Source organism: Medicago sativa, chromosome 1, assembly GCF_051527215.1.
Source record: "Medicago sativa cultivar Bolivia chromosome 1, Bolivia_mono, whole genome shotgun sequence".
Taxonomy (NCBI): domain Eukaryota; kingdom Viridiplantae; phylum Streptophyta; class Magnoliopsida; order Fabales; family Fabaceae; genus Medicago; species Medicago sativa.
Window position 1 is genome coordinate 84,610,161 of NC_140749.1, and position 21,616 is coordinate 84,631,776.

General features: G+C 37.8%; 3 protein-coding genes and 1 long non-coding RNA gene across 7 annotated transcripts; 2 read left to right on the plus strand and 2 right to left on the minus strand.

Moving 5' to 3' along the window:
• Positions 1 to 189: 189 nt before the first annotated feature.
• Positions 190 to 1,122, plus strand: LOC146958405 (uncharacterized). Its single transcript, XR_015024631.1, has 3 exons — positions 190 to 302; positions 382 to 468; positions 1,008 to 1,122. It is a non-coding gene; the product is annotated as an uncharacterized LOC146958405 (long non-coding RNA).
• Positions 1,123 to 1,871: 749 nt separating this feature from the next.
• LOC146958406 (U-box domain-containing protein 32-like) lies at positions 1,872 to 10,148 on the minus strand. Of its 4 annotated transcripts, none has more exons than XM_085739904.1 (8): positions 9,850 to 10,148; positions 8,600 to 8,718; positions 7,764 to 7,879; positions 6,043 to 6,170; positions 5,799 to 5,914; positions 4,198 to 4,728; positions 2,861 to 3,613; positions 1,872 to 2,446 (listed from the first exon to the last, which is right to left on the minus strand). In XM_085739904.1, the coding sequence occupies exons 1-8, from the start codon at positions 10,043 to 10,045 to the stop codon at positions 2,267 to 2,269; spliced, it is 2,139 nt and encodes a 712-aa protein (XP_085596030.1). In that variant the 5' UTR covers positions 10,046 to 10,148; the 3' UTR covers positions 1,872 to 2,266. The 4 variants fall into 4 exon arrangements, with proteins under 4 accessions (XP_085596030.1, XP_085596028.1, XP_085596029.1 ...); XM_085739902.1 differs by having other exon boundaries at positions 7,764 to 7,885; XM_085739903.1 differs by having other exon boundaries at positions 8,600 to 8,721.
• A 3,670-nt stretch (positions 10,149 to 13,818) lies between these two features.
• LOC146958407 (uncharacterized) lies at positions 13,819 to 16,001 on the minus strand. Its single transcript, XM_085739905.1, has 2 exons — positions 14,987 to 16,001; positions 13,819 to 14,850 (listed from the first exon to the last, which is right to left on the minus strand). Exons 1-2 carry the CDS (start codon positions 15,777 to 15,779, stop codon positions 14,018 to 14,020), a joined length of 1,626 nt encoding a protein of 541 aa, XP_085596031.1. The 5' UTR covers positions 15,780 to 16,001; the 3' UTR covers positions 13,819 to 14,017.
• Positions 16,002 to 19,298: 3,297 nt separating this feature from the next.
• LOC146958408 (uncharacterized) lies at positions 19,299 to 21,104 on the plus strand. The gene is made up of 3 exons (XM_085739920.1): positions 19,299 to 20,215; positions 20,310 to 20,468; positions 20,546 to 21,104. Exons 1-3 carry the CDS (start codon positions 20,183 to 20,185, stop codon positions 20,729 to 20,731), a joined length of 378 nt encoding a protein of 125 aa, XP_085596046.1. The 5' UTR covers positions 19,299 to 20,182; the 3' UTR covers positions 20,732 to 21,104.
• The last annotated feature ends 512 nt before the right edge of the window (positions 21,105 to 21,616 follow it).

The window sequence follows — 21,616 nt, forward strand, 5'->3', positions numbered from 1 at the left end:
TTATTATATTATATTTTTACTTTTCAGATTTTTTAAGATCTAATGGCGCTGATTTACTACACTTATACACTATCTATCATTTCACTTCTCAAAATGCACTTCCCAATACACCTAATACACTATGGATCAGATTCATCTTTCCACCTTTATTCTTTCCATTTCAAAATTCAAATTCACACATTCACTCATAATATCTATATTTTCTCCTCATCATCAACTACATTTTACTAATCAATGGAACTTATTTTTTTATGCAGGAAAAATATTATCAACAAACATGAAGAAGAAGAAGAAACACACATGTATGTTGTTGTTATTTTTTCTTCCATATTGTATTTAACAAACTACTTTATTCTCTAACAAATGTAATTTTTTTTAAAGGATATTCATTCTTCTTCATGTTATGTTTTTCTACAATAAACTACAGTGTTTTCCAACACTGCATTACTCTACAAATTATTAAGCAAGGTAACTTCACACTTCACATTACTCTACAAATTTTTCAGCAAATTAACTTCATGTTATTTAACTTTTTGTTCATATGTTCTTGACAATTTTAAATTCGTAGTCTTTAAAAAGTACAAAAACATTTAAAAAAAAATAGCAACATAAAAATGTTTTTTTTAATTAGAAATTGCTGAAGGAAAAAAATATACATGATCTTCTTTTTTCTACTTTTTTTAGCAACATAAAAATGCTATTTTAGTATAAAAAATATCTTATTCTAAACTTTTGCTTAACCAAGTTTTAAGATCCAAACAAATTCTAGCCAACATAGATAATTCTAAGATGAAGATATTTTTTTTATCAACAATAATAAATTCAAAAAACGAATAGAAAAAATACACATGAAAGAGTCTATATAATCTTCATACAAAATATCTATGAATAGAAAATTTAAAAATTTAAAAATACATACAAACAGATCTTCATTAAAAAAAATACATGTAGTAAAACTTAGAAGAGAAGAGATCCAAAGTCTGAACTGAAGTTTGTTGTTATTGCAGGAAGGCATGAGAGAATGGAGGAAATATTTGTGTATGCCCAGATTGAATAACAAATAGATTCAAATGAAAGCTTACAAGATCAATGTTGCAGATCTGACACTAAATTCATCGTTGTTCTCTTTATTCTTGAAGAGATCATGATGCTCCTTTTCTAGAGATGTAGTACTGATATGCATATCTGAAAAATATGATAATCACTTACATGCATGCATATTTGCCAAGTGGTCTAAGTTGATAACTGTATTCAACGCGCGTGAGTCTAGGTGACTAATAGAATTCCTTCTCGTGAGTGTTTCATTATGACGTAATGTGTATTTATACAATGATTTTATCCTGGGTTTCAAAAATCTCTAACTTGGGCATCAAGTATCACTAACTTGTGCCTCAATTATCTCTAACTATAATATACAATATATTAATAATTTATACAATGAATATTTTATATTCTAATACGCCGCCGTAGTCAAAACGGGAGGTTGACGAATGTTGAGACTATCTCTGAAATCATCAAATAATTGCACCGGAAGGCCCTTGGTGAAAATGTCAGCTATTTGATAGCAAGATGAGACATGTAGAACACGTACTTGACCTTTAGCAACCTTTTCACGCACCAAATGAATATTCATTTCAATGTGTTTTGTGTGTTGATGTTGGATAGGATTACCTAACAAGTAAACAACACTAACGTGGTCACAATAGACAATAGTGACTTTGATGATCGGACACTGGAGTTCTAACAGTAAATAAACGTCTTTTAAAAGTCTCTCTTGCACACACAAACACGTGTGTAGGCAGGCACCTCTGCCATGCACAAACATATTTGAAACATATTTTATGCCTGAAATCAAATCATACACCACAAAATCACTGCAGAACCAAACGTATACTTTAGATATTTGGAATCCTCAATTTAGACAACTTGAAATTCTAAAAATGTTGTTAAGAATGAAAGCGGGTTCTTGACAATTACATGACAATCCCTCATTTTAGAAAGATCCCAATTCCCAACCCAAACAAGGAGAAGATTTCCTTAAAAAAATATCCTCCCCCTCTATCACCTACTTTCTTCACCCGAAAATACTTACATACCGAAAATACCTATAGTGAAATTATCAAAGGTAAGCAAGTAATAGTGTATATACCCTTCATTTATCCTAACTCTTATATTCAAGAGTGAATACACTTTACTTGCTCACTTGAGAAGAGCTTTTTTCAAGTGTAATTTACATCACTATGTGGCAATTATAATGGGAAAATATTCACAGTTGCTGCCACTCCAGAATGGCATTATGTAATGCATAATTAGGTACCAAATCTGTGTGTTCAAGTTTGAGGTTTGTCATAGGGGAAGTGTTGTGACCACTGTCCAACCATCCCCTTATTGCCTCTTCTTCATATGTAAAGCCATCTGCAGCTATGTATGGGTCTTCCATAACTTCCTGTAAAACCAAAAACAACCGCCATGATTATCATTGCCGTTAACAGGAAAGGAATTAACTGTTCATATTCTTATATTACATCCCACCCACCAACAAAAGAAAAATACAAAATACTTTGATATAGCTGTTGTGAACTGAGTTTGGGAGTCTACAAATGGCTACCCAAACACGCACCAAGTATGCTAAGGGATCATATTGGTTGTAAATGTGTCTGTAGCCCTTTGCATTTCTGCTCCCATCTTACTATATCTCTCTAAACGTTTCAATTTTTTATGAGAAAAGATGAGTTTCTGGTTTAGAAGGAAAAAATTCCAGTTGCATTTTCAATAAATAAAGACAAAGAATGTTGCATACAATAAAGTTAGGCTTTTGATAAAAATGAATCTGGAACAGGTTATGAATTATGATCTTCACCTGGACAATGGGGCAGACAAAATGAGAAGGAGCTCGTTGAAGCTTCTTAGAAGTCAACTCTTGTCTCCTGTCGATGCAAATAGTTCTGAATGGTTTAAGAACACTCCAGATTTCTGACACAAGATCTGGCCGGTCCAGCCAAGTCTTTTCACAACACCTCAATGCTAAGTATGCCAGTTGTGTGGTTTGATGAAGTGGCCACTCACCAGCTGAAATGTCCAACACAGTTTTAAGATTTTCCTTTTCCAATGCGCATTTCATATCTCTAACTAGCCCCGGAAGTGGTCTTCCAGTTAGAAGTTGTAACAGTATGATTCCAAACGAATACACGTCTGACTCTGGTGTAAATTTACCAGTGACAAGACACTCTGGATCCACATACGCCAAACGTTTATGCGAGTTATTACATACTACTGTGCCCGTGTCAGCTGAATCCATATTGTGCTGAACTAAAGAAGGAATCCCCAGGTCACCAAGTTTGGCTACAAAGTTAGCATCAAGGAGAACCTTACTAGGCTTCAAATTCCCATGGATAATACAAGGCTTGCTGGAGTGAAGGAATATTAGAGCAGAGCATATGTCAGTAGCAATGGATATTCGAATTTGCCATGGAAGTGGAGTCCTGTCTTTGCAGGCAAGATGGCTTTCAAGGCTACCGTTGTTTAGGTATTCGTACACAAGTGACTTAGACTCTGCACAGCTTCCAATTAGTGTTAACAGGTTTGGATGTCGTACTCTACTTAAAACCTCTACCTGAAATTCGAAGCAATAATATAGCCATGGTAAAATAAAACTGTGAGTTTCTCATGGAAGAAGAATCTATAACAGATTCATTAAGTAAGATTATTTGGACCATAGATACTTGAAAGATCAGAGGATAGGAATTTTAGAATACAAATTTTAAAAAGAGGAATGCTAGTGTCACAACCTTTAAACACACTCCACTATATTGAAGCCATGTCATATGTATATTTTAATTTGTTTACTGGTTACCAGGTGTGCAAGTTGAGATGCAAAACTTAATCTAGTAGACCAAAGGACTTACTCAAGAAAGGGGAAAGCATCACAACAGAATAACCAATCGATTTACCTTAGTAGAGTGTGTTTAAAGGTGTGTGACCCTAGCATTCTTCTTTTAAAAAATTTAATCAGATCAGAAGAAACAGTTAGACCCAGCTATAAAGAGAACAATACTTTGAAAACAAGAAAAATGATAGGTACTGATCAAGTGACAAGCACAACCCATTCTGAGATCTATTTTGGGTCTTTAATGAGCACTGACTGACTCGAAATTTCAGAAAACCAAGTAGACACTAAAAAAGAGAATATAAGATTACCTGATGCTGAAACTCCGATTGGCTTTGACAACCATAAGAGGGCAGCATTTTTATGGCGACTGGCATGTTGCGAAGCAGTCCCTTGTAAACACTTCCATACCTTCCCTCTCCAATTTTCCAAGATTGGTCAAAATCCTGAGTTGCCTCATTGATCTCCATAAAGGAAAATGCAGGGAATTCTACCACATAAGAGGATGTAGTATCCACTTCTCCAAATTTTCTCAGCACTTCAACTTTCCTAACTGCGTTTGCATGTTCAATCCTTAGCTTATCTCGTTTTTCCTTGAAACTTATCAAAAGGTCCACAGCTGATATAATCTTCTCTTCCAACTCGGTTACCGTACACTTGGACTCAAACATTTGGTTTCTAAGAGCTGAACTTTGGTCTCGGACCATTTGCAATTCACATATTATTTTATCTCGCTGGTTCTTCATTTCTTGTACGTCTTGTTTTTCCCTTGCCAATTGTACTTCAACTTCTTTTCTTCGACTTATCTCCTTAGCACGCCAGTTTTGTAATTCTTCATCATCCTGTAAAAAGTTCAAGTTGAAGCACATTTCAGGAATAAAATGGAATCAATTTAGTTCATATCCATCCATAATCAGATGGTGATTTATAGAGCACATTTATTACACATTTATGCATGCATGTTCATAAATGTCCAAGCATGGACATTCACCACATTAATCTGACAATCCTTTACGGCTGATATTCAGGTTCATGTTTTAAAAGAATATTTCATATGCATAACATCACGGTGGTAAGGATCCTGGTAATGAAGGCATTGTGTCTTACGGCCTAACCTGAATTTGGAGGAAAAAGTTTATCCAACAAATCTTTATGCTTTGAAATTTAACTACAAAGCTATGGCTAAAATAGAAAATGAATGAGAGAGTAGAACAGCAAGAATGAATGCCAAGCTCCAGACTTCTTCAAAATGGCGGTTAAACTAGGAAGCACTCTGGTGATTGAATGAAACATGCTATATTTTCTATACAACAACACACAACAACTAAGCGGTATCCGACTAAGTGGGGTCGGCTACGTGGATCAAATAGTATACCCTGATTAGCAGCCAGAGCAAAATTTTACAAAGAAACTTTTTATTAGGTTTAATTTATTTAAGACAAGACAGAATCTGTTTTCTTTCAACCTCAATGGAACCATTTTCTACTTTCCATTTCTATAATGCCTCTACAACCAAATCCTTCCTGTTTCATGTTCTTAGCAGCTATGATAGTTTTTCCAGTATTCCATTCGTTTTGCCTACCTGTTCCCTTTCATCTTCAACCTCTTGCAAAACAATTACAATTCTAAAATTACCAAAACTGACAGAAGATGTCAGACTACAGATTGAAATGAGCATATTTTTCTAGATAGAGACCAATATCCAAAATCATTTCAAAATTTCAATATACTCTCTGATCTTATTTATAAGAAACCATGACTTTAACCAAAAAATCCTTTCAAGACCAGGAGGATGATGTCACACAGGCAAAAAATTGTCCTACCACAAAATAATGGAAGCAACCAGAAAATGTAAAGGCATGCATGAAAATAGCATAAAGGTATGCAAACAAGGTTGAAGGAGATCAATCACCTCATGAACAAGCAAGTCTGTCAACTTTGTTCTTGCAACAACACTGTTAAAGGACCATTCTGCATTTAAAGAACAGCGGGAATTGCCATTTTCAGTCGCTTCCATGTCACCAGAATCTGCACAACCATTTCACAAGTTATATTCGCCTAATGACAAGTGACATGAGCTGGAAAAAAAAAAACTACGCCATTTTCAAATTAACAATAAAGGAAATGAGAAGAAAAGAAACATTCAGCAAGAATACCAAAATATTTCAATACATCGGGAATCAATTCTGATTTAATCTTTTCAGATTGTTTGGCTTCCGTATTTGATCCGAGCATCAACACTACGGGGGCAGTCACTATTCCAGGCGTGTTTTCACTGTCTACCCTGTTTTATTGTTCACATTTCACAAAGTGGAAGAGACATCACATATTATTAACTTATCAAGTTATTACCAAAATTACAGAATATTGCTCCTTTCTAAAACGAATTTCAAAATATTGTAAAATTAACTAAGTGGAAAGATCAAACATGGTTATAATGGCATCTGAAGGAAAATGAAATAATTAGTTGGAGTTTCGGTATATTCAGTTCTCTTATAGAACTAATTCAGTTTGCCTTTTAACTTATCAAAACATGGAATTTAAAATACAAATACCTGGCAATCATTAATAAAACAAAATTAGTCATTTCTCCTTTAGCCGTTTCTGTCTACCTATGTGTTCTCTGCCACTCTCTATAAAAGTTTTTTAACACTCTTCTACAGCATATAGATATAATTATTTGATATAGGGTAAAAAAGAAAATGATCATAAACTATCCCATTAATTTTCTAAAAAATGACTTTTTCACAAAGCAATTGGATTAAAGCTCCCATTTCATATACCATCTCAACAAAATGTATAAAAAAGGGCAGCCAGGTGCAGTAAACCTCCCGCGCACACAGGGGCGGTTCTAAGGCCCGGCGAGCCCGGGCACTCGCCCGGGCTCCGGCCCAAATTTTTTGCAATTTCTTATGTAAATCCCCTTGAATTTCTTATATAAACCCCTATAAATTGGGCAATTTCTTTAAATTTTTTATTATTTGCTTGCAATTTCTTATGTAAACCCCTATAAATGTATTGCAAATTTTTTTTAGCCCGGGCTTTATAAAAATCCTGGCTCCGCCACTGCGCGCACATAGGGTCTGAGAAGGGATTCCACCATTTTGGTGTATTGTATGTAGTCTTACCCTGTTTTTTACACAAGAGGTTGTTTCCAGGACTTGAACCCGCGACATTTCAATCACGTGACAACAACTTTACCGCTGCGCCAAGGGCCCCCCTTATTAATCCAAACCTGATTAATATTCCATTGATATAAGCGGTTTTACTGTCTAAAATTCTTCTCATATGTGTGAAAATATGAACTAAATGCTAAAAATCCTAAATATTATTACAAATGTCAAATTTCTCTAAAATTCGATCAGCAGGTATTAATGGATCCCAATACCTCCCCCATCACCCGCATGGACATAATTGCAGAGGTTGTATCTTTATGAAGATAAAGAATAATTAATGACCATCTTTTTAAAGGGGATGGAGAAATTATTATTTACTTAGGGGAAAAGGAAAGGCACTACGCCATACGTTCCCCAATGGGGGTTCAAACTCTGTTTGTTTGAATTACAAAGCTAATCAGTCACCATTATGCTAACCCCCAGGGTTAAATATGACCATTGGATCTTTCATGGATAATAAAAAGTAAAATATCTGAATCTAATTGGGTGATATTTTAAATGATATAGAATGATAGGAATGTGATATGATCTTTAAGTGCTTTTTCAAATTTGACCATTCAATGGTTGCGATTCACTCCTCACATTCCTCAAACTAGACGACTAGCATAGTAGATGGAAAGCCACACAATGGGCAGTTTCTTATTTCCTTCCCGCGATGAAAGAGTCAAAAGAAAAAACAAAATGAGGTTTGGAATTGGTACCTTATCTTATGTCTGTCTGCAGCTGCCCCCATTACAAGACATCTAATATTGTGTTGAGCAATAGCTTCTATGATCCCTTTCTCAATATCATCCTTCTCAATCAACAATTTAGAGGCCTGTACCTACACAAATATGCTGTGTAATGTAAAAGAAGTCTAGACCTCTTCAAGAAATAGTTACTAAAGAGGGTAACCAATAATTTAACTGTATTTAATTCAAATTTGATGTTCCCTGACATCTTTGGAGAAAGTAGTTACTACTTTTGTTGTTGTAAATATTTAGTTGTCTTTGTTTTGAGTACAACATATTTAGTTGTCTATATAATTAAGAAAAATGGCTAAATTCTCCCCCTCCAACTTAGTGATGTGTGCACTTTTGTTCTCAAACTTTTAAAATGATCAACATGATCCCTAGACTGTAGATAAATGTGTAGTTTAGTCCTTCTGACTAACTTCCCATCAGAATTGAACAGAAAATGTCATATTTTTAGGTTTAATGACCAGTGTGCACATGAACCTAAATTGAAGAAGGTAAACTGGAATTCTCCCATGAAGAAAGTTGGCACAAAAATTGGTCAAATTTATTTGAGCATGACAATTTCTGTTTATGTTTGAAAGAACGACTAAAGTGCACGGTTTTAAAGTTTGAGGATTTTACTGCACATTTTTAATGTTTGAGCACTAAATGCACACAATCCTAATCCTGAGTTGGAGGGAGTAAATTGGACTTTTCCCCAAACAAACACAGTTAGACTACGGATTCAGTGCCAGCAGATAACGATACATATTAAATAGCTTGGTAATAGAGGTAAAAAAAAAAATAGAAAGAAATAATACCCCTTCTGGGACCAGAGTGAGCATGTACTGGTCTAGGAGTTCATGCACTGTTTGACTACCATGCTCTTGGAGTGCCTTGATTGCATGGTCTTTAGGTTCATATTCAGAGACATTTGTTTCTGCTTTACATTTGAGAAAATTAATCGAAAAAAAGTGTACTTCGTTAAATATTACCAAGCTATTAGATAAAGCCTAAGCTACTCTACCTAAAATGCAAATTTCATAAACAGGTGCATTACAAACTAGTTCAGCTATGCAGAACCAGAACCAAAATAAAGCATATAGATTAGCGATGCACGTAAGTTAAGCTCAAACTTTATATTTTTGAGCAAGTCGAAATCAAAGCTTTTATCTTGTTTCGTGTAAGTACACAAGTGAAGCTTGAGCTTCATCTTTTTTAGCAAATAAAACCTAAGTTTCAAGCGCTTTCTCAGTTCAACTCGTTGACATTCTTTCGTGCATACTTTGAAACCATAACAAACTAATCACAAGTCAAATTTTAGACCACTCGATTTCAATTAAGGTTCCATCATTAGTTTATCAATTACTTATTGCCAATATATCAGTCTTCTCAGCTTCACCCTCCAAGAGTTCAATTCTATAACATTATTATCAATCTTCCTTTCTTCTTCTCCAAGGTCTTGGGAATTTTAACTGAAAGAAAAAAGCGACGAAAAGAGAAACAAGTAGACCAACCAAAAATATGGGTTGTTTGGATGGACTTATTTGAACTCATCAACTGGCATAGGTAAATGTGAGACTGTTTAGGAGATCTTATAAAACATAAATTCAACTTTATTTTATCTTTGGTTATCAAAATATCTTGAACCTGTTTGGATTGACTTATTTTTGAGCCTATGCAAATAAATAACTTTTTATGTATTATTCATGAGCTTGTCAGCTTATGAAGATACAATTTTTGTTAGTGAGAACTTATGAATTAACATAAAAGCTTATTTGCATAAGCTATTTTTCATAAGCTAAAAAATAAGCCAACCTAAACGACCCCTTATATATAAGAGCTTATGTTATGAGTGCTTAAGGTGTTCATCCAAAATTGCCTAAATCCAAAATTTGCAACCATTGAATACAACAACAAGCAAACAATAAATTGATCAATTAAACCACCACACCAACAAAGTTTCCATTAAAAATTAACAGTTATGTGATGATCATAAAAACTTCCAAAAATATTTAAAAAATTAATTAATTAAAAAAAAAAGGAGAATTGAAGAGGGAGTCTGACTCACTGTAGGAATTGACAGGGTCGGGTTGATGAATGTGAAGAAGGCAAATATTGTTCCCAGAAAATTTGTGAGTTGTCCAATGCAATAGTTTTTTGTTCTTCTCAGCGTTCAATCCCACCGCAACATAAACGGTGTCGTTTTCTTCAACACCCTTCACTCTTTCTTCTGTAATCGATACCGCTTCTTGTATGCTACCCATCAGATCCAATAACAACCCGTTTCCGGTGGATTGGAAATCGTTCCGAGTCCAGTGGGTGACTCGGTAGAAGAAGACGCAATTGGAGAGTGGTGAGGAGTAGTGTGAGTTTTTGGAGTGAAGTAGAAGTAATTGATTTTTATGGAATTGATAAGCGCTAAAAGCAATGTCATTTTCTTTTTATATGGGTGGGTGGGTCCCTTAGGTAGGTTAGTGCGTTGGTGAACCATGAAACAACTTTCGATTATTGGCCTGCTTACAATACAAGGCGTCCATTTTTATTTTTATTTTTAATTAGGAACTTATCACTTAGTAATTAATTACCAAGAAAATTCACTACCAAAAAAAAATTACCAAGAAAATTAGTACCACTAATTTAATATATCTTGCTAAAATATTGTGATTTTGACTAAATACTTTTTATGCTTAGTTCAATGTAATATTCATCCATTCTCCCAAGATATTTCCCTACAAAATATTTCATTATCCCAAAATATTACTAACATAAGGTGATAAGATCCTTAAACAACAAAGATATTACATCATATTAACAGACTAAAATTGGAATTTAAACTAATGCCTTATCTTAATATCCTAAGTGACCATATGCTCTTATAAGATGAGATTCTTTTAATCAAAAATTGAGAAAGGAATTTTTTTATTAATAATTGGACTGGCATGGATAGACCATTCCCTTTGATGGTTCAAGTCAAGACGGCCAGCTCAGCACGACTTCAGTCAACGACGGATTGATTGTTCAAGTCAAGACGGCCAGCTCAGCACGACTCCAGCCGGATTGATTGTTCAAGTCAAGACGGCCAGCTCAGCACGACTTCAGTCAACGACGGATTGATTGTTCAAGTCAAGATGGCCAGCTCAGCACGGATGATCGACGCATCTCGATTCCACGCGCCTGGTACGGATGAGTTGCACTATAGTCCACGCGCGGCCGTACAGAAAACAGGCAACCAATAGAAGGCTCTGGATCACAACTTAATGGGCCTTGAATGATCAGAGAAAGGCCCATTAGACCAGCACTATAAAAGGGGAACATTTGGATGTTTGATGGGACAGATTCCAGATAGTGAAAACAGTGTATCATTCATTTACTTCTTAAAAGTGCTCTTGAGACTCCACCTAGGACGTCTCACTGAGCAGCTTACCTATTGTAATTAATTTGTTTACATACGTGAACATTTGGCGCCCACCGTGGGGCAACGGTAAAACTTTCCAACGACCTAGCTCCATTTTCAACAAACCTATCGTCATGGTACGACGCGGACAAACCCGGACCTCGTCCGGATCCGAGCTGGAAGACGACGCCAACCCCCAACTAGCCCAGCTGCTCGAGGCAGTGCGTGAGCTTCAAGAGCGGAATGTCGAGCAACAGAGACAAAATGACGAACATCAACGTCTGCAGGCAGAAGCCCTTGCTCGAGAGGCCGAGCTGAAGCAACAACTGGAAGATCGAGAGCGCGAGCTCAGACATCAGATGGAGGCCAGAGAGAGGGAGCTGAGGGAGCAGCTTGAGCTCTTGAGAAACAACGTGACTGGAGCTGAAACCACCAGATTGATGCCTAAAGTGTTCCAACCATTCTCAACGGAAATACAAACGGTGGAAATCCCTCGTCACTTTCGGGAACCCACCATTGACTCGTACGATGGGACGAGTGACCCACATAGTCACGTCTCAACTTTCCAAACGCAGATGTTCATAAGCGGAGCTGATGATGCATTAAGCTGCAAAAATTTTGCTGGGACCTTGAAGGGTGTAGCACATAAGTGGATAGCAGGGCTGCCTGCCAGATCAATCACAAACTTTGAGGACTTGGCCACTCGTTTCGTTGCCCAATTCGCAGCAAATACCGTGAAGCCTTTCCTACTGGCAGATTTGTTTGACATCCGCCAGCGCCCCACTGAATCCTTGAAGAGCTATCTGGCTCGGTTCAACAACGCCACTCTCATGGTGACGGAGCCGAATGAGGATATTTTTGTTATGGCATTTGAGAAGGGTCTGAACTCTGGAGCTTTTAGTGAAGCTTTGACGTTGCGCAAGGCACATTCCATGAATGAGATTCGGATGAGGGCGGAGAAGCACATTGAAGCCGAGGAGATAACAAGGGAGAAAGGATCTAGAGAGATACGAGGCAGAGACCGGGCTAACGAGGATCGTCGGGAAGGAGTGATGAAAAGGCTAGGGGGAGAAGGGTTCCCAAGAGGTGTCCCACTGGATCGGGGAGGCCGCTCAGAGCGTGAAGTCCCTACCAGAAGGAACCCATGGGAGGAAAATTTCACTCCTCTCAACAAGGGAAGAGCTCAAATACTCAAAGAGGTTATGAACACTCAGATTATCAAGCGACCGCCTCCAAACCCTCGTCCTATGGGGAGTGAAGCAGGGTTGTGGTGTGAATACCATCGCACCCAAGGACACGATACCGACAACTGTCGTACCCTTCGAATGCACATTGAAAAGTTGATACAAGAGGGTCACCTTGGGCGCTACGTTCAAGGAAGGGGTGGAGGCTACCATGACAAAAGGGCTGCTCCTAGTAGAGATTCAAGTCGATCCCCGAAGCGAGGTCGTGGAAAGGAGAAGCTTCATGACAAAGAAGCTGAAGGAGGGCACGAAAGGAACAACAGAGGCACGGTCAACACCATAGCGGGGGGATTTTCTGGAGGGGGATCAACTAGCTCGGCCAGAAGAAGATATTCACGGTCCAACCAATCTTGCAATATGGTGGGAGTGTATGCTTTTAAAGAGCACCCTCAATTAGCTTTTACCTTCAAAGAGTGAAGGACGAGGTGGGAAAGGGAGCTTACCGTTTGGAGCGCCTGGATGGCAAGAAGGTGCCACGCACCTGGAACGCAGCAAACCTTCGTTACTACTTCAGCTAAGGGGAGCACATCGAGAGAAATGGCCAAGTCTTGTGTTTATTTTATTATGGATAGTCTAGTATGTTAAAGAGCAGAGCTCTGATGAAGGCATTATGCTAGTAGTCGTCTAGTAGGTTAGAAGTAGAGCTCTAATGAAGGCATTATGCCAATAGCCGTCTAGTATGTTAGAAGTAGAGCTTTAATGTTATTGGATCTTTGTATTGTACTCCTATCTATTTCTTATAATATTGAATCAAGGCCATTTTCCTGCAGGATACACCGAATCAACGTTGTAGGGAGAGATCCGTTAGAGACTCTCCTTGACGTCTCAATAAGGGTGGTCGGGTAGAGCCACGCCTTCAAGACCTAAGCGAGTATCGGTATAGACCCGACCCTTAGGCAAATCTACGTTATAGGGAGAGATCCGTTAGAGACTCTCCTTGACGTCTCAATAAGGGTGGTCGAGTAGAGCCACGCCTTCAAGACCTAAGCGAGTATCGGTATAGACCCGACCCTTAGGCAAATCTACGTTATAGGGAGAGATCCGTTAGAGACTCTCCTTGACGTCTCAATAAGGGTGGTCGAGTAGAGCCACACCTCCAAGACCTAAGCGAGTATCGGTATAGACCCGACCCTTAGGCAAATCTACGTTATAGGGAGAGATCCGTTAGAGACTCTCCTTGACGTCTCAATAAGGGTGGTCGAGTAGAGCCACACCTTCAAGACCTAAGCGAGTATCGGTTTAGACCCGACCCTTAGGCAAATCTACGTTATAGGGAGAGATCCGTTAGAGACTCTCCTTGACGTCTCAATAAGGGTGGTCGAGCAGAGTCATGCCTTCAAGACCTAAGCGAGTATCGGTCGTGTAGACTTGGACAAATTTACGCGGTAAGAGAAATGCATAGTAAAAGAGAGCATGCTGAAGTACACCACAATAACAAGAGATACCATAGCAATCCGAAGGTTAAATAATACAACATAGTTTGGCCCAAAAGTGACCTAATGCAAATGGCCGAAATGGCCTTACAGGAAAATAAAATAACATAAGTCCGAGTACAACACAATAAATATCAGCTATCCAACGACTCCACGACGTCCCCACTAGTCTGGACGGATCTCATCAAGATCAAGGTTGGGAAACTTAGCACGGACCTGGTCAAGAGCTTCACGGAAGCCATTATCGTACTCAGTTACCCCCTGGCTTGCAAGTTCGGAGATCCTCATCTGCAGCGTGTCTCGCGCTTCCTGGGCGGCAACCAAAAGAGTTTGAATTTCAGATTTCTCATTCCTTAAAGTTTGAAGCTTCCTATTAGAAGTTCTCAAGTCCGTCTCAGCCTTCTCCAACTCCTTAGTGGCATGATTATACTGACCTTCCAACTCTGCGCACCGTCTCTCAAGTGTATTGACCTTATCTTTCAATGGTTGTAAATTCTTGAGCAAATAATCAAACTGGCGACGACAAAGATCCTCGGTGGAGTTAGCTAGAGCACTCGTCCAGAAAGAGTAAGCTCTCATGGCTTGCAGGGACTCATAGATTCCAAGATGATTCATCCTCGCTGTGTCTGCTGAGGTAGTGGCTTGATTCAAAACCTGGTTAAAGGGAAAATCAACATCCCACAGTGATGGGTCCGCGGCTCCGGATTTTCCAATCGCTAGCTCGGCATGCCAAGTTCCCAATGGAGGCATGTAAGGAGCGGGCTCCGAAACCTCAGGCTCGGAACGTTCCTCGACGACTTCGGGGGCCACTACCATAGAAGTATCAGGACGATTTCTTTTGGAGCTCGTCTTGGAAGGGGGATCTTTTGGGTGAGCGGTGGAACATCCAATGTGCTCGTTTTGTCCAGGGTTGGAGTAGGCAACCCCCTGCACCACAGCTTGTTGAGCCCTAGCAGCACGACGCTCTTCCTTAGTGAGTGGTGCCATCCCGGCTGATCCTGCAAAAAAAAAAAAAAAAAAAAAAAATTGTGTTAGCATAATCACGATAATTGATGTGGAGATGCAAACAAGTCTTGTACATATATTAAAAGAGAAAAAGAAGAGTTAGAGGGGTAGGGGAAGAATAATAATTACTCAATAACGAGATTAGGTTCTCGCGGTGGTTCTCATTTCCAAGCACTTTCGATGCCGGGACAGGCGTAGCCTGACGCAATAGCGAGATCAACTGGTCGTCTACATTCGATTTTGGTAGAGTGCTAAGTCTAATTTTAGAACGAGGATTTCCCGTCCAATATAGAGGAAATAGAGGATTTCCAGACTCGTCGTGAAACAATCGGGGATAGTTGGGCCCAGGACGGACGCGGAAGAAGTTCTTTTTAAAAGTGTGTATTCCCTTCCAAGAAGTGTGATAGGGTATGACAAGGCGGCGACCAGAGAAGTTACTCAGGCTCATCCATGAGTTGTTGGTACTTTTTTTTGCTTGGAAAAAGCTAAAGAATACGTAGGCGGACGGAGAAAAACCAACTCCATGGCAAATGACTTCAAAGGAGCGAAGGAAAGACCACGCTCCGGGATGAAGTTGGGTAGGAGCTACATTAAGGATTCGAAGGATCTCACATTGAAAATCAGTAAAGGGCAGACGAACTCCCAATTTCTCAAAGAAGCAATCATATACATAGGTATAGTATTCTGACTTTCGGTTAGACGGAGAATGATAGACAAACTCTCCTTCCACACAATGGAAGATGTCAAAGAAGCCTTTCCGGGAGGGCTTCGTTAGACGTTCATAAAGTTTAAAGATGCTGTTGTGGTCATCATAGATGGAGGATTGACGGATTTCCTCAGCCGCCGAATCATGCTCACTTTCTTCCGACATGGCTACGGAGGAAGGAGGGTCAGAAGAGCTAGACATGGATTGATCACTCATGAAGGATTGAACGCACTAGTTCCTGACACAAACAAACACATAGTTATTATTGTGTGTACATGGCATGTTGCTTGATAGATATATTTATATCATTAAGTAAAAAAAAAAAAAAAAAAGAACCCGTTAGTTAGCCGCTTTCTCTCTTCCCTGCCCGTCCCCTTTTCTATCTATTTTATCCCATCTATCTTTGTTACTATTATTACTCTACCCGGCCCCATCAAAAGTTCCAACACAATTCTCTCTACCCCTCCTCTCCTTTCTACCTACCCGCCCTCTCCCTTTTCTCCTATCCATTTTTCTCTCTCTGGACTACTCATAAAAATAAAGAGATGGCATTGGTGAAGCTCATGATATTTTCCTATACAATACAACTTCTCCACCCACCCATTTTCACTACTACCATTATTGTTATTTAATAATAATAGTACCAAAAATATGAGCACATCCATACTTCCTTCCCTGGGAGTCACGCCTAGGATAAACTCTCTAAGTGTAACTCTCCTTGACTCTTAATATATGTATAATAAGGTGTAAATATACTTTGAGATGTATATAATTACACAAAGTGTTGATGAGTGTACTATGCAAAAGTGTACTGTACAAATTCCTAGCATTATTTAAGTTAAAATTTTGTCTCAACATCACTAACACTCCCTCCTACCCGTCCTTTCCTTCTTCCTACCCGTCCCCACTCCTTCTTCCAACCCGTCCCCACTCCTCTTCCTACCCGTCTTTCTCTTTCTTTCTCCCAATTGGCACAGTAAAAATTAACTCTACACCACACATATCTTTTCTCTAAAAATAAAGGGATGGCATTGGAGAAACTCATGGGCTTTTTGTCATACTAAACACCATATAGCTACACGTGAATGTCATAGATGATAAGAGGAAAATATCTTTGTTTCTTCCCATTACAAATATCCAAGAACTAGCATGTCTTTGTTAAAAAATGTGACCTTCCTGTGTCCTTTCACTCCACCCGTCTCCATCCCTCTTCACTCTACCCGCCCATTCCCCTTCACTCCACCCGTCTCCATCCCTCTTCACTCTACCCGTCCATTCCCCTTCACTCCACCCGTCCCGCTCTCTATCTTCCCTATCTCACCAACCCATCCTTCAGTATTAAAGCTCTAAAAATAAAGAGATGGCTGGTCTGAACGTGATTGAGGGAAAGAAGGGGTATTTCAAAGACAAAGCTAAGACGCATAGAAGGTTTACTACCATGTGAGGATGAGAAAAATATGGCAAGTTTCTATAAGTTTATCTAAACATTCTAACCTTTATCATGTCATGAGAAATACACAATCAAATATGCAACCAAAGGAAAAATAATGTGATTTAAAGTTGGAATGGGCGAGTTAACTCAGTGAGTTGGGCGGAGTCGAGTTGACTCGCTGAGTTGGATGGGTTTGAGTTCGGTTTGCTGTGGTGTTGTTGGTTTTAAATTTTATCTCTTTAACCACATCAACATGAGTACAACCACGTCATCATACATACCATATTACAACATCTAGCCATAGAATACATGGTAAACTAGTTTATTAAGACAGCAGGCAAAATGTATTAAGTGACAAAATCTATAACTTGGTTGCTAGAAAACACAAGTGAGTCAACTCGGTAGTTGTTATGGTTGTGACTTGTTGTTATGGTAGTGGTATGATGGCAGCAACCATGGTATTCAAGAAGATATAAAATGGGGCATGTAGTAAAGAAAGGTTAGTGCAAGAACATAAATGAATTTATCAAGTAAAGCATGAAGATAAAACAAGCCATTACCTTTGAAAAAGTGGACGAAGGACGGCGTGATGAGGCTAAAAGAGCCAACGAGGAGGACGGCGTCGCGTGTAGAAGAAGACAAGCTCCAAAATTGTAAAATGTGAAGTAGTAAAAATATGGTGTAAAAATTATGAGGTAAAAATTCTTCATTTATAGAGGAAGGAAGGTGCGGGTCCCGGTGAATTTGGTTGGAAAAATTATTATGGTGAGTAGAAAAGTTATTGTGGTAAGTAGAAAAATTATTATGGTGAGTAGAAAAGTTATTGTGGTAAGTAGAAAAATTATTATGGTGAATAGAAAAGTTATAGTGGTGAGTAGAAACTTAAATGAGGTGGATATAAATTAATGAGGATTGACATTTTGATGGGATGCAAACGTCTACGCCGTAACGGGTTCGACGTTTGCTGGAACTGTGGACTGGTATGGATCGATCAAACAGGGAACAAACGTCCACGCCTTAACAGGCTTGACGCTTGGTGGACTGTGGACTGGTATGGATAGATCAAACAGAGAACAAACGTCTACGCCTTAACAGGCTTGACGCTTGGTGGACCGTGGACTGGTATGGGTCGATCAAACAGAGAACAAACGTCTACGTCTTAACAGGCTTGACGCTTGGTGGACTGTGGACTGGCATGGATAGACCATTCCCTTTGATGGTTCAAGTCAAGACGGCCAGCTCAGCACGACTTCAGTCAACGATGGATTGATTGTTCAAGTCAAGACGGCCAGCTCAGCACGACTCCAGCCGGATTGATTGTTCAAGTCAAGACGGCCAGCTCAGCACGACTTCAGTCAACGACGGATTGATTGTTCAAGTCAAGATGGCCAGCTCAGCACGGATGATCGACGCATCTCGATTCCACGCGCCTGGTACGGATGAGTTGCACTATAGTCCACGCGCGGCCGTACAGAAAACAGGCAACCAATAGAAGGCTCTGGATCACAACTTAATGGGCCTTGAATGATCAGAGAAAGGCCCATTAGACCAGCACTATAAAAGGGGAACATTTGGATGTTTGATGGGACAGATTCCAGATAGTGAAAACAGTGTATCATTCATTTACTTCTTAAAAGTGCTCTTGAGACTCCACCTAGGACGTCTCACTGAGCAGCTTACCTATTGTAATTAATTTGTTTACATACGTGAACAATAATAGTATCATTAACCATTGAATTGACACCTCCTGAATAAAAATTGAACTCAAACATATGTCATTTAGCCGATAATAAAGCATATGAAGAGTAACGTAACTTATAAGATTGAAAAAAAGATGTTAAATCATGAAACTTCAAAAATTACGTTGGATTAATTAGCAAAGTAATGAATTTAAAATTAATATATAGATAGCTTTTATTTTTTGTTACATTGTGAGTATAAAAAGTTGTACATTGTCATTGATGTGTCTGGCTTAAAAATATTTATCGTTAAAGTCAATTTTTTTACAATCTAATGATTATGATTGATAGTGTAAAAGATTATTTACATGGCAAAGTAAATGAATTAAATCATTGTCAATAATCTTAAAATCTACAGTTTCTAATAAAAGATTATAATTTTCAGACTAAAAAAATCCTAATTTTGATTTCTTAAGTAGTGAAAAAGGTAATAGTTCTTTCTTTTTTCCTAAAAATGGTACTAGTTATCATTTAAGTTGCTCTTATGTGAATATGAAGTATCATTAAAAAAACTTATGCTATAAAAAATAAAACTAAAATCCTTCATGAAATTAGATTGATTAAGTTATCTGTAACTTATATTATAATACCTGCATTTACATCCTCTGCCTAAACTTTAACTATATAAATGCTTTTCTAAATGAGTTGCTAGCATCATTGATTTATATGTGTCTTCCAAGTTATAACCCACACAATGAAGATAGAAATTTATACAGCGATTAAGCTTGAGTTTGTTGATTGTACTGCATAATTGTAGACATGCCTTCTAAGCTCTTATTACTTGAAATCTGAATTTATTTGTCTTCACCACCCTGTTGTTGTTGCTGTGTAATTCTTTGATGCTTCTTTATCTATTATCATTTTAAAAAGAAGAATGGAAAAAAGAAGAAATTCATTGACATTGCTCTTGAGGATTTACTGTAAATCTTAGTATTCTGTCTCTTTTATATTTCAGTTGTATTCTTGCACTATCCTTTAATTTTCTCTCCTTCATTTCCCATGGACTTTGTTGGTGTATGCATGTTTAGCTTTATAATCTAACATTTGATTACATACAAAAACAATTGAATAAACTGCTCTCTATGGAGTGATTTTGTTGAAAAAATAGTCATATTTTGCAACACATGACATGTCTTCACCATTTGTTATAATCCTTCAGTTTGGCAAGTTAAGGAATTATTTAGGTGCCATTTTGGTTCTAAGGTTATTTTAAATGGAGATTTACCTGAGGTTGATGCATGTAAGAGTGGGTAAGATTAACTATGGTATACAATTTAGTATTCTTACCTGGATTATAGATTATCATGTGCGTATAATTTAATCTTCATGCTAAACTACTGTATAAAATAGGATGAACAATGGAGAAATTGAATTGACTCAAACTATTAATCAGAAGTTTGTACAGAACATTGTTAGCATTGACTGAGTATTTGGTTAAAACAAAGCTGATGACAATTGAAAATCTGATCGAGTCAACCGAGGTATTTCTTACAACTTGGCTTTTAATTATTTTTTGAAATAATTGCATAGCACCTTAAGTACCTTTTTTTTTTAATGTTGTTTTAACTTATATAGGCATGTTGCGGATCAGTGTTGGCGACCATTTGTGAGATTGAAACAGGTGCTGAATGGTATTTTCGATCATGTACTGAATGTGCATCATTGGTTATTATTGTTGCTGGTGTTGATCGTAATGATGTTACTCAGGGCAAAGTTAATGATGATTCTGTCTTGGTAAAATTCTACAAATAGCCCAACACATACTGAGTATAAAAACGACCACATGGTAATTTTGATTTCCCCGTTTGCAGGAAGCAACAGAGAATGCATATTCGTGCAACCAAGATGAAGTGGTGGAAACTCCTACGAGCAAACCATGTCTAAAGAGGTCATCCAACAGTGCCAATTCAAGTGACAATGTCTGTATGGAAGATGGAGATGCTTCTGCTAATAAGCCAGCCAAATTTGTCTGTGTGAAAATTGAAAGTGTTGAATGAAGATGAAAGTTAACGGATAAAATAATGCTTAGCAACATAGATTGTGGTGGTGTTGTAGTGGTGGAAACTCCTACGAGCAAACCAAGTCTAAAGAGGTCATCCAACAGTGCCAATTCAAGTGACAATGTTCGTATGGAAGATGGAGATGCTTCTGCTAATAAGCCAGCCAAATTTGTCTGTGTGAAAATTGAAAGTGTTGAATGAAGATGAAAGTTAACGGATAAAATAATGCTTAGCAACATAGATTGTGGTGGTGTTGTACTTGATTTGGTGCTAGACTATTTTTTGGATTTTGTTGTTTCATTTTGTTTAATGTTTTTGAAACCTATCATTTGCACTGTGTTAAGTTGCAATTTATCCCATGGTTATTATTATGAATCCTGATAATTGTGTGTTTGGTTAATGTCAGTGGTAATTTTACTTTTCATTTTATAATGAAATATTTTTTATAAAAAATATACACTAGGTTAATTAGTCAATATAGGCGATTTATCTCACTATTATATTGCTTTATTAGTCAATATACACAATGGCTTCGTATAGACTCATGTTTGCCATCAATCACAAATGATATTATTTCTTTGATTTTTTTTAAAAGTTACAAAATGAATTGCAGGAAAAGACATAAGTAAATGCAACAAATGTGTGAGAGAATAGTACAAGTCTATGAGATAAGTACATGCTCACTTATCTATGAATAATTTTTCCAGAAGTTTAACTCTACAAATTTAATTTCAACGCTTGAAAACATTTTAGAATGATTTTTAATAGCACGGGTCAAAAGTCCATAGTTACTTAAAGAGTCGACTATGGTAGTCATTTGTTTTGCGCCCCTAAACCCTATTTACAAGCCAATTCTTAAGTCAAACAAAATGCCCTATCAAA